Below are 11,659 nucleotides of genomic sequence, written 5' to 3'. Positions count from 1 at the left end.
ACGGGGCTGTCCCTCCTGGCAGAGGGAGAAATGGTAGCAGCCCCTGGCTAGTAAGTTCATTTGCATTCTATCTGTTCTGAGATAATGGCATTGCACTGGAATTGAGCAGAGTCTGGGGAAGATAAGCACTAACTACCCTAATGGACAGCCAGCCCCCTACTGTGATTGCCTGCAAAGGAAAACAGCGTCCCAAGCTCAGGTCAGAACGGTGGCAATTCTCAGCTGAACAGCTCGGCTGCCCTCCTTTCTTTGTTTTTTGTTTGGTGTACGTTGTTGTTTTGTTTCTGCTGCTGTTTTGTAGAGATGAGGTCTCACCGTGTTGCCCAGGCTGATCTTGAACTCCTGGTCTCAATCAATCCTCTTGTCTCAGCTTCCCAAAGAGCTGGGATTGCAGATGTGAACCACTGTGCCTGGCTCTCTTTTTATTTTTTGAGACAGGGTCTCACTGTGGATAGCTCACTGCAGCCAGAAACTCCTGGGCTCAGGTCATCCTCCTGCCTCAACCTCCCCAGTAGCTGGGTGCACACCACCATGCCTGGCTATTTTGTTTTTTGTTTTTGTTTAAGATGGGATCTCGCTATGTCGCCCAGTCTGCTCTCCAACTCTTGGCCTCCAGTAATCCTCCTGCTTCGGCTTCCCAGAGCGCTGGGATTGCAGACATGAGCCACCATGCCCAGCCGTGAAGTGTTTTCTATCCTTGAAATATAGACGACAAATTCCTGAAGGGAAACCTCACACATTCAATAACTCTTTACTTTTCCAACAAAGCTTCCCATGTATTAATTGGAGTCCTATTTTATCCCCTACCCATGAATTTTAAAAGTGGAAAATCATTTTGTTCTTAAAAAGAGAAACCGTCAGAAGAAGGTAGGGCTCTCAAATGACAGTCAGCACTCAGGGACTCGAACACTTGATGCAATTTGTTGATCTCAGGCCCAGCCCCGCGAGGAGCTGAGTCCGGGCCGGCAGGCTGGCGGGGCGGTCACAGCGGTAGCCACTGAGGCCACGACTGCAGAAAAGTGTCTCTTCCTGGGCTGTGGGGGAAGCTGGGGTGCCGGGGAGCAGCGAGCACTGGGGGCGCAGCCAGGACCGTGCGCAGGCAGCCGCCTCTCCCCGCCTCACCCCGCCTTCTCCTTCTCCTCCTCGGGCACCTCCACCGACAGGATCTGCTCGCTGCCGGGCTCAGGCCCCGGGCTCATGCGGATCCTCACCGAGTGCTCCTCCGGCCTGGCCGCCCGCTCCTCCTCTCCCTCGGACCGCCCAGGGGAGGCAGGCGGTGGAGATCCCGGGGGCTCCGGGGGCGTCCGGGGCGCGGGCGGGTCGGGGGCGGCTGAGCCTTCCTCGCCCTTGGCGTCTTGCGAGCTCTTGGCCTGGAATCCACAAAGGGTGACTCGTGAGGCACAGACTCTCAGAGGGGCTTGGAAGGGTTTTGGACACCCCCCTGTTCCAGCCTTTTTGGACTCCCAAAGAGGGCAGTGGAACACACAGCGGGTGAAATCTAGTGGGTGGGTGGAGTCACGTGGGGGTTATTTAGGAGAAACACAATACATTACGGGGAAGTGTGCGGATTCAAAGTCCTGGCTGGATTTCGTAGGAAGTCTTGGGATGTCCTAATCTAGGCTGTGGGGCTGGAAGCTGAGATGAGGTGGTTGTTTCAAGTGCAGGGCCCCTCCCCCGAGCTACTGAAGCAAGCCAGGCAGTGACTCTGTACCCGCAAGGCCTCCGCGAAGGCTGAACCATCTGTTACCAGGGATGGGCGTTCCTGGAGTGGATGAGAATAACTCCAAGCAAACAGGGTAAAAAGTGACGAGGGGAGAGGCTGCTGGGGCCGGGCCCCCTTTCTGGAAGGTCTCAAAGGTTGAGATCCTCAGGGATAGCCTGGGGCTGGGTGCCCCTGGTATTGGGCTGAGCTGACCCCGTGTGTGGGGACTTGATGGGTACCTTTAGCCTCCAGCCTGTGCTGCCTCCCACAGACGATGGCTACGGTCTTAACATCAGTAGGGAACAGGGTAAATAAACCAAGCCTTTGTGGGTACCTGTGGCCCCTCCCACTCTGCCAGACCCCATCTCTGCACGGAAGGAAACTGGAAAGGAAGCAGTCCCCAGAGGAGGCCAGAATGGTCCTTGACTTCCCAAGACCCTTCTGAAGTGGTGCTTGTGTGGAGAGACTGCGCCATTTGCTCAAGTTGTAGGATGCTGAAGGAAAGGAATGGAGGGGGGAGCAAACATGCCCGGAGAACCCAAGGCCCCTCTTGGGACATGCTGCCCCTCTGTCTCACTGTTTCCATATGTTTTGGTGCCCCTGTCCCACCTCCCCTGTCCACCCTGAATTCTCTTTTTCTTTTTCCTGAGACGGAGTCTCGCTCTGCCACCCCGGCCAGAGCGCAGCGGTGCGATCTTGGCTCACTGCAACCTCCGTCTCCAGGTTCAAGCAATTCTGCCTCAGCCTCCCAAGTAGCTGGGACTACAGGCTCATGTCACCACATTTGGCTAATTTTTTGCATTTTTAGTAGAGATGGAGTTTTACCATCTTGACCAGGCTGGTCTTGAACTCCTGACCTCAAGTGATCCACCTACCTCAGCCTCCCAAAGCTCTAGGATTACAAGTGTCAGCCACCTGCCCCTGGCCCACCCTAAACTCTTGACAACACATTTCCAGAGCAGGATGCTCAGACAGTGGGCATTGTGGGACTTCCTGGGAAGTTAGACAGTGAGCATCATGGGAAATTAGAAAAGTGCTTTGCTGTGTTCAACATGGCTTTCTAAAAGGCCTCCAAGGTATCCTGCTTGATCTTTATGATCTCATGAGGCAAGCCTCAGTAATGCAAGTCTCAGAAAGCTTGAAGGGCTACCTGGGTCATGGAGCTAGTGGGTGACAGAGCTGGGATTCAGACCTGTGTATCTGAATGTCTAGTTAGGAGCTCCCTGCACTCTGCCATTCTGCCCTGGTTGTTCTGAATTGGAGGGGAAGTGCCTTTTAGTGGAACACTCATGCAAATTTAATTCCCATCTTAAAGCTGCCTTGCAGAAGAGTTACCACTTAGGAGCCACAAGCCCACCCCAGCTGAAGCTCTCAGTGTATTGAGGGCACCCTTGGAGCTCCTGTCTCCTCAGCCCTCACTAGCCAGCACTTGCCAGCTCCACCTTGACCTCGACAATGTGTGAGCCAGGCAATCACACCTTTCCTCAGTCTGGGGCCATTGGTGGCTGTACCTGGAGAATGTCTTGGCACCCTAAGTGGCTTTGACATCATTCACCAGACTTCTGTCGAACAACCTCTGGATGGATCTCCTGGTCTCTGACACCAGGCTGGATTGAGACTGAGTTCACTGGGCTCCTTTGAACTCTGTTGTGTAGACTGTTAACCCCAGTCTGTCCAACCCCAGTCCCTCCCCAGTTCCCGAGCAGCCTTCCTAAAGGACAGCGGTGAGCAGATATAATTAGTGTCATCATTCTACTTGGCAATCTTGGCTTTTGTCACAGAAAAATGTCCCAGAACTAATTTTAATGTCCCCATAGATTTATGGGGGTGGGGATACTTGGCACTGTGCCTGTTGAGAGGTTTTTACTTTCAAATTTTTACTTTTCATTTTTTGAGACAGGGTCTCACTTTGTCACCCAGGCTGAAGTGTAATAGTAAAATTGTAGCTCACTGCAGCCTTGACTTCCTGGGCTCAAGTGATGCTCCCCTCAGCTTCCTAAGTAGCTAGGACCACAGGCATGTGCCACTAAACCTGGCTAATGAAAAAAATATATATTTTTTTAGAGAGACAAGGTCTTGCTATGTTGCCCAGGCTGGTCTTGAACTCCTGGCCTGAAGAGATCCTCCTGCCTTGGGTTCCCAAAGTGCTGAGATTACAAGTGTGAGCTACCATGCACGACCCAAATATATATGTATATTATATACATATATATTTAGAAGGAGTCTCACTCTATCACCCAGGCTGGAGTGCAATGGCATGATTTTGGCTCACTGCAACCTCCGCCTGCCGAGTTCAAGTGATTCTCCTGCCTCAGCCTCCCAAGTAGCTGGAATTACAGGCATCTGCCACCACACCCAGCTAATTTTTTTTTTTTTTTTTTTTTTACAGATGAGGTTTTACCATGTTGGCCAGTCTGATCTTGAACTCCTAACCTCGTGATCCACCCTCTTTGGCCTCCCAAAGTGCTGGGATTACAGATGTGAGCCACCGTGCCTGGCCTTAATTTTTTTGTATTTTTGGTAGAGACAGGGTTTCACCATGTTGGCCAGGCTGGTCTCGAACTCCTGACCTCAGGTGATCCACCTGCCTCAGCCTCCCAAGGTGCTGTTGGTGTGAGCCACCTCCAAATATCTTAAATTGTCACAGACACAGTATTAAATGTGTTCTCTTTAGAGAACCACAGTGTCCTGACCACACTGAATGGCTCAAGAATTGGCATGTGACCCAATTCTGCCCAATGACAGTGAGTCCTGGGACTTTTGCTGGAATGCCTGGGACAGAGGTGCTTTCTCTCTGTTGGAGTCACTATGCCAGGAGGATGTCATCCTAGAGCTCATCCTGGAGATAAAACCATCACTGAACAAAGCAGAGACGATAGAATGGGAAAACTCGTCCTGCTGTCATCCTTTGGGCTTTGGGATCCAGGCTGGCCTGAACTTTTTGATTACCTGACCCCCTAATTGCCCTTTTTCTCAAGCTAATTTGAGCATGCACTCTGTCACTTGCAACCAAATGAGTCCTGACTGATAGAAAAAAGAGGGAGAAGGCTGGGCATGGTGGCTCATGCTCGTAACCCCAGCACTTTGGGAGGCCAGGTGGGCGGCTCACGAGGTCAGAAGTTCAAGATCAGCCTGTCCAATATGGTGAAATCCTGTTTCTACTAAAAAATACAAAAATTAGCCAGCTGTGGTGGCACGTGCCTGTAGTCCCGGATACTCGGGAGGCTGAGGTAGGAGGATCACTTGAACCAGGAAGGCGGAGGTTGCAGTGAGCCGAGATCGTGCCACTGCACTCCAGCCTGGGCAACAGAGTGAGATTCCACCTCAAAAAAAGGGGCGGGGGGAAAGACCCTAAAACTAAATGTGTGGCCCACTCTCGGAGACCCCTGGCACATGCCCGAAATGGATGTGGTGGCTGGTTCCCAACTCCTGCTGTTACCTGTTCCAGCAACTCCTGCTGCTTTGCAGCCGCCTCCAGCGCAGCCAGTTCTTTGAGCCGGGCCCGGAGGTGGGCAAGTTTGCCGCCTTTTGCCCCCTTGCCACCCATCTTTCCTGTCACAGCGAGGGTGGCGCTGAAGAGCTTCGGGGTGCCCACCCGGGGTGGAAGGATCAGCACGCTCTTCTCCTCCTTGGGCCTGTTGTTGTTTTTCAGCATGCGCCTGGAAGAAAGCATCATCCACTTACCTCACAGACGCGCTCAGAGGGAAAAGAAAGGCTCGCTGTGTCGTCCCCTTTAAGTTGGAGCTGTGTAGTGGTGGTGATTTTGGCTGATGATTGCAGAGAGCATTTTCTGGGCCAAGCATTGTGTTAAGTGCTTTATGCATTGCATCTCACTGAAGGATCAGAACAACTGTAATGAGGTGGGTCTTACTGTCTGTTGTACCTTAGAGATGAGGAAACTGATGCTCAGAGAGGTTGAGTAACTTGTCTGAAGTCACACAGCTAGGAAATTCTTCTCTCCCTTTTCTCTCTCTCTCTCTGTCTCTCTCTCTTTTAACAGCGTCTCACTCTGTCACCCAGGCTGGAGTGCAGTGGCATGATCATGGCTTACTGCAGCCTTGACCTCCAGGGCTCAAGCAATCCTCCCACTCAAGTAGCTGGGACTACAGGTGTGCACTACCACAACCGCAATTTTTAATCTTTTTGTGGAGACAGGATCTCACCATGTTGCCCAGGCTGGCCTCAAACTCCTGGGCTCAAGCTATCTGCCCACCTTGGCCTCCCAACGTGTTGAAATTACAGATGTAAGCCACCACGCCTGGCCTTTTTCTTTTTTCTTAACCAACTGTTTACCCTACTGTTTGGAAATCCTGAAGGACACTTTCACACAGGGAATTGGGAGTAGGATGCCCAGGTGGAAAAGGAACCAGAGCTCTTTCCTCCTTCTGCTTCACTGTCACTTCCCTGTCGTCACTGTCACAATTATCGGCATTTATTGAGTGTCTATATGTGCCAGCCCCTCTGCGCCATCCTTTACAGGCACCTTCCATGGCCCCTCTTATCCCTCAGGAGGAGTGGGATACGTGTCTTGCTTTTAGCCAATAGAATACAACAAGGGAATTCCACTAGTGGAATATGTCACACAGGTTTGTGATCTCTGTCTTGCAAGAGCACTCTCCTTTGCTGACTTTATTTAATTTTTATTTGATTTTTATTTTAAGTAATAGAGATGGGGTCTCCCTATGCTTTCTAGGCTGCTCTTGAACTGCTGGGCTCAAGCGATCCCCCTGCCATGGCCTCACAAAGTGCTGAGATTACAGGCAGGAGCCACAGTGCCTGGCCTCCCTTGATGACTTTGATGCAGGGAGCAGCCAGCTGTGTTGGAGAAGGCCCACATGGCAAGGACTTGAGGCCAGCCACTGGCCAACTGCTAGTGGGAACTGGGGCCCCAGTCCTACAACCCCAAGGAACTGAATTTCACCAACAACCATGTGATCCTAGAAGCGGGTCCTTCCCCATCCACGCTTGAGACGGCAGCCTGCTCTGGCCAACACCTTGATGACAATCTTGCAGAGGACCCAGCTAAGCCATGTCCAGACTTCTGACCCACAGAAACTGAGATCGCAAATGTATGTGATTTTAAACTGCTAAATTTGTGATAATACTCTTAGGCTAATACATAATCTCTCATTTAAGTCTCACAACAATCCCCATAAGTAGGTCTTATTATTCATCCTCATTTCCAAATGAGGGTATAGAAGTTCAGGGTGGGTGAGTAACTTTCCCAAGGCCACACAGCTAAGAAGCAGCAGAGCTAGAGTACAAACCCATACCTCTGACCCTGGTGCCCCAGATATTAATGATTACAAAGCAACATCACATCATTATCTTCCTGGACACTGACAACACCCCTGTGACATGGAAAGGGCTGAGATTATTGTACCTCTGACAGTTGGGGAAATTGGGACTCAGAGAAGGGGGAGTGACATTCCCAAGGCTACCAGGAAGTTGCAGAAGCAGAATTGCCACTACTCACATCTAATGGGGCTTATACTGCTCTATTTCTCTAGATAAGGGAAGATTTTCCATCGAAGAGAGCCCTGGCTTTTTACTAGGAATTTTTCACGCAACAAACATGTGGTGAGGGGTTTGTCTCAAGAACAAATGAATTCTGCCTGCAACCAGTGGGCCTAGGCAATGAATTGGCAAATCGATTCATCAGGGTTCCAGCAAAACTTGTTTGTTTAAAAATGAGGCCATTACTGGATGCTTATCTAATCAGAGGCAATGGGTTTAAATTGTGCATATTGATATTAATTGCCCAAGATTTGCATTTCTAGCTGGAGATCCCCCAGGAGAACACAAACATGCTAATTCACCAGACGCCTCTGACACGCCAGCTCGGCACTGTCCCCTGTGTTATTTGAGTCGGTAATTCACGAAGTGACAGCCCACAGGAAGGCTGGGGTGCTGTGAAAATAAACTATCTTTTTCTTTCTAACAAAAGAACTATTTATAGGACCTTTGCTGATTGCTAATGGCTGTGTGTTTAGAAACATTGAGCTGGCTTCTGGGGGCACTTCCAGATTAGGGAAATTTGTCCTCATTTTCTGATGATGTATGCTTCCCTATAACTGAGATTGAGCCATCAGCCTGGAGAAAATGACCTGCATAAGACCTCTTTATCCTCTTTCTTGGAGTGGTCAAGCTAGAGATCTGAGCACTTCTCTTCTTTAGGGACTCAGGTCCCCCATTTGCAAAGCAGGGAGCTTGGGCAGAATCCCATACGTGGCCCTTGCCAGCTCAGATGTCCCTGGGACTGTAGATCTCAGAGAGTGCATCTCCCCTGACAAGCAGAGCTCATTCCTGATCCTTTGCCTCTCTGGTCAAGTTGGCCTGTCCAGCAAACAACCACTCTGATGACTCATGGCCGGGCCCCCATCCCATGCCCCTCATGTTGCTGTGAGGACTATCAGCCCCACTCCTCTGACTGGCTGCCTCCCACCCACACCTCAGCCTTCTCAGTGTGGACACAGGTACACAGGCACCGTTCGGAATGGGGGTCTCTGCGTGGCTCTTGCGAGGGCCTTTGGGGTCCCATCTGATTTGCCAAACTCTTACCTAACCCACCCAGTGGGATGAGATAACAGCTAAAAGCATGGTTTTCCTGAGCTTTGCTCCTTCTGGTGGGGATGGGGGCAAGAAGAGAGGGTGGGGAGACCCGGTACCAGTTTTTAGACATAAGCAGTTGACTCTCATGATGTGCAGTAATTATGTCCTATAAGATCTCTGCAAACACTGAATTAGCAAATATGGAAACATTGTTCCTGGGGGAAATACAGGGTGAGATTCCTACAAGTCTCTCATCACAGCATGTATCAACCACCATACATAAACTTGGCCAGGCGTGGTGGCTCACGCATAGTCCCAGAACGCTGGGAGGCCAAGCCGGCAGATCTCTTGAGCCCAGGAATTCAAGGCTGCAGTGAGCTATGATCCTGACACTGCACTCCAGCCTGGGTAAAACAGCACAACCCTGTCTTTAAAAATAATAATAATAAGCTTGTCTTATATGTGTTTCCGTTTAAAGACATATTATTATTATTTTGAGACAGAGTCTCACTCTGTCACCCAGGTTGGAGTACAGTGGCTTGATCTCCGCTCACTGCAACCTCCGCCTCCCAGGCTAAAGTGATTCTCCTGCCTCAGCCTCCCAAGTAGCTAAGATTACAGGTGCCCACCACCATGCTAATTTTTGTAGTTTTAATACAGACAGGATTTCACCATGTTGACCAGGCTGGTCTCGGACTTCTAACCTCAGGTGATTCTCCCGCCTCAGCCTCCCAAAGTGCTGGGATTACAGGCATGAGCCACTGTGCCAGCTAAAGACATCTTATTCAATATAGACTGTTGCTTTATTAACATTGAGCACACAGCCAACAGCACTATAATTCATGCCCGAATGAAAGCTATCTAACACAGGTATTTTCTGTGTAAGGCACATGGTAGAATTCTTGTGCTTAGGAACACGAGACGGCACTTCAGCGCTGTGCTTGGGGGCCGTTTTAAACAGTGAAATCACCAACAAAAAGCACAAAAATGCAAAAAACGTGGCATTAAATGGACCATAAAAAGACACCTCTTTGCGGTACAAGAGCTGAAACCAGAAGGCAGAGCTGGTACTTCAGCGGGGAGTGCGTGCTTGGTGTGACTCTAGTATTCCGCTGCTCTGGGCGTGTTCTTGAATGACCATGAAAGCCTGTTAGTATTATTTTGGCATTATGAGTCCATTTCAGGGAGGAGGCAAATTTGCAAATATGGAGTCCAGGAATCACGAGGATCCACTCTACCTCCCTGTGCCGTGGGAAAGGAGGGGCTGGCACACAGCACTGCTGTGACGGGGAATGTGGGCGGATTCTGTGGGTGAGGTTCAGATAGACAAGGTTTTGGTCTCAGTCTCTTGCCCTCGTGATCCACCCACCTCGGCCTCCCAAAGCGCTGGGATTACAGGCGTGAGCCACCTTGCCCAGCCTAGACTGGGTTTTGAAAGGGCCCAGTGGATTCCTGGAGAGCAACCAGGTAAGGTGAGTTTTGGGGCAGCTTCCTTCCTTGGGGAGCTCAGTGTCTTGCGTGCGTGGTGCGTGGACATCAACACTACATCCTTTCACCTTGAAGCTGCCACAGGGTTCCTATGAAAACCTCAGGCTCTTCAAGTCACTCCTCTGTGTAAAACTCGCCATGGCTCCCATCTCCCTCTGAGATCTGACCCAATCTCTTCCCCTAGCCTCCTCTGATCCCATATCAAGCTATGCTAATTTGCCATTGTGCCACCCACACGCTAAGCCTGCTCCTCTTCAGGGCCTCTGCACATGCTGTTCCCTCTGCCCAGAATGCTGTTCCTAGCCGCCAGTCCCCCAGCCCACTCCTTCACTCTGTGCAGGTCTCCTTGAAATGCCACCTGCTCAGAGGAGCTTTCCCAACCAGCTAATCTCGGGCAACTTTCCATGACTTCCCCCCGCTCCAGTGGCTTTGCGCTTCCTCAGAGCCCGCATTGGACACAGCACATCATCGCTCATGTTTCCACTGGGGCTTCCCTGACTACAATGTGAGTTTTGTTTGGTACCTGCTGTGTCTCCAGCACCCAGCACTGTGTATCAATACATCACTGTGCTGTAGGAATGGATGCTGGTGAGTTTCCTCCCTTTCTTATGTGCACTCTCTGTGCAGTTTATTTATGGTGTCATTGTATAGCATGAAGGGGAAAAGAAGAATGTGGGATACAAGGCAAGGAGGAATACCTAGATATGTGGATTAAAAAGGTTTTAGCCAATTGAAAATTTTTAGGGTGAATTTGATGGATACAGAGGAACGATTACTTATTAGGGTGAATTTGATGGCCTACAGAGAAACAATTATGTATTTATTTTAGAGACACGGTCTTGGTTTGTCACCCCAGCTGGAGTGCAGTGACACGATCATAACTCAATGTAACCTTAAACTTCTGGGCTGAAGTGATCCTCCCACCTCAGCCTCCTAAAGTGCTGGGAACTGCACTCAACCTGAAGTGATCATTATTAACGTGCACTGGGCTCTCTCGTATGCCAGGCACCCCACTGGAGACACTTCTGCACACTATTTAATTTTTGCAGCAGCAGGCCAGGCATGGTGGCTCACGGCTATAATCCCAGCACTTTGGGAAACTGAGGTGGGTGGATCACCTGAGGTCAGGATATAAAATACAAAAATTAGCCAGATGTGGGGGCACATGACTATAGTCTCAGCTACTAGGGAAGTTGAGGCAGGAGACTCACTTGAATCCAGGAGGCGGAGGTTGCAGTGAGCTAGGATCATACCACTGCACTCCAGCCTGGGTGACAGAGCAAGACTCCATCTCAAAAATTAAAAAAAAAGTTTTCACAGCAGCAAAGTAGGGGTTATGACCTTTGTTTTACATAGGAGGCAATGGAGACCAGAAAAGTTAAACAACTTCCCAAAGTCACACAGCCAGCAGCTCACGTGAAAGGGATCTGAGCCCTGCCAGCCTCCCAGACCTACCGTGCGGTTTCTGCCACAGCACACTGCCTCTGTTGCTCAGTTGGAAACCTGATCGTAAGGGGTTGAAAACAAAAACTGGCTTTTCTAAAAAGAATGACCTGTTCCCCAAGAATGCAAAATACAGATGCGTAAGTTTTTCATTGCACCACTGTTTGTAATTACAAAATTTTGGAAATACCCTAAATGTTCACTTACAGGAATGTTCCTTGGAAAGGAATGAGGAAGCTGACTCTGCATTGACAGACAATGACTCCCAGGTTTTGTCGTCACGTGGAAACAAAGCTAAATACAACCAGAATCTATAGCGCGCCACATTAGAAAATGTTTGGGCTGGGCATGGTGGCTCATGCCAATAATCCCAGCAGTTTGGGAGGCAGAGGCGTGCTGATCACTTGAGGTCAGGAGTTTGAGACAAGCCTGGCCAACATGGCAAAACCCATCTTTACTAAAAATACAAAAATT

The 11,659-nt window shown here is 50.0% G+C and overlaps 1 protein-coding gene across 2 annotated transcripts in view; it reads right to left on the bottom strand.

Annotated features, from left to right (window-relative positions):
* Positions 1-732: 732 nt before the first annotated feature.
* Positions 733-11,659, bottom strand: part of CNGB1 (cyclic nucleotide gated channel subunit beta 1) — a 93,678-nt gene continuing 82,751 nt past the window's right edge. For both annotated transcript variants that reach the window (XM_037729281.1, XM_037729282.1), the window contains 2 exons: positions 5,100-5,361; positions 733-1,370 (listed from right to left, as the gene is read on the bottom strand). In XM_037729281.1, the coding sequence (XP_037585209.1) occupies positions 1,119-1,370; positions 5,100-5,361 (514 nt within the window). In that variant the 3' untranslated portion in view covers positions 733-1,118. The remainder of the gene's footprint in view (positions 1,371-5,099; positions 5,362-11,659) is intronic.

This window comes from Cebus imitator, unplaced genomic scaffold (assembly GCF_001604975.1).
Source record: "Cebus imitator isolate Cc_AM_T3 unplaced genomic scaffold, Cebus_imitator-1.0 Scaffold297, whole genome shotgun sequence".
In the NCBI taxonomy this organism is placed as follows: Eukaryota; Metazoa; Chordata; class Mammalia; order Primates; family Cebidae; genus Cebus; species Cebus imitator.
Note: the sequence above shows the minus strand (reverse complement) of the source record. Positions and strands in the feature narration are given on the sequence as shown.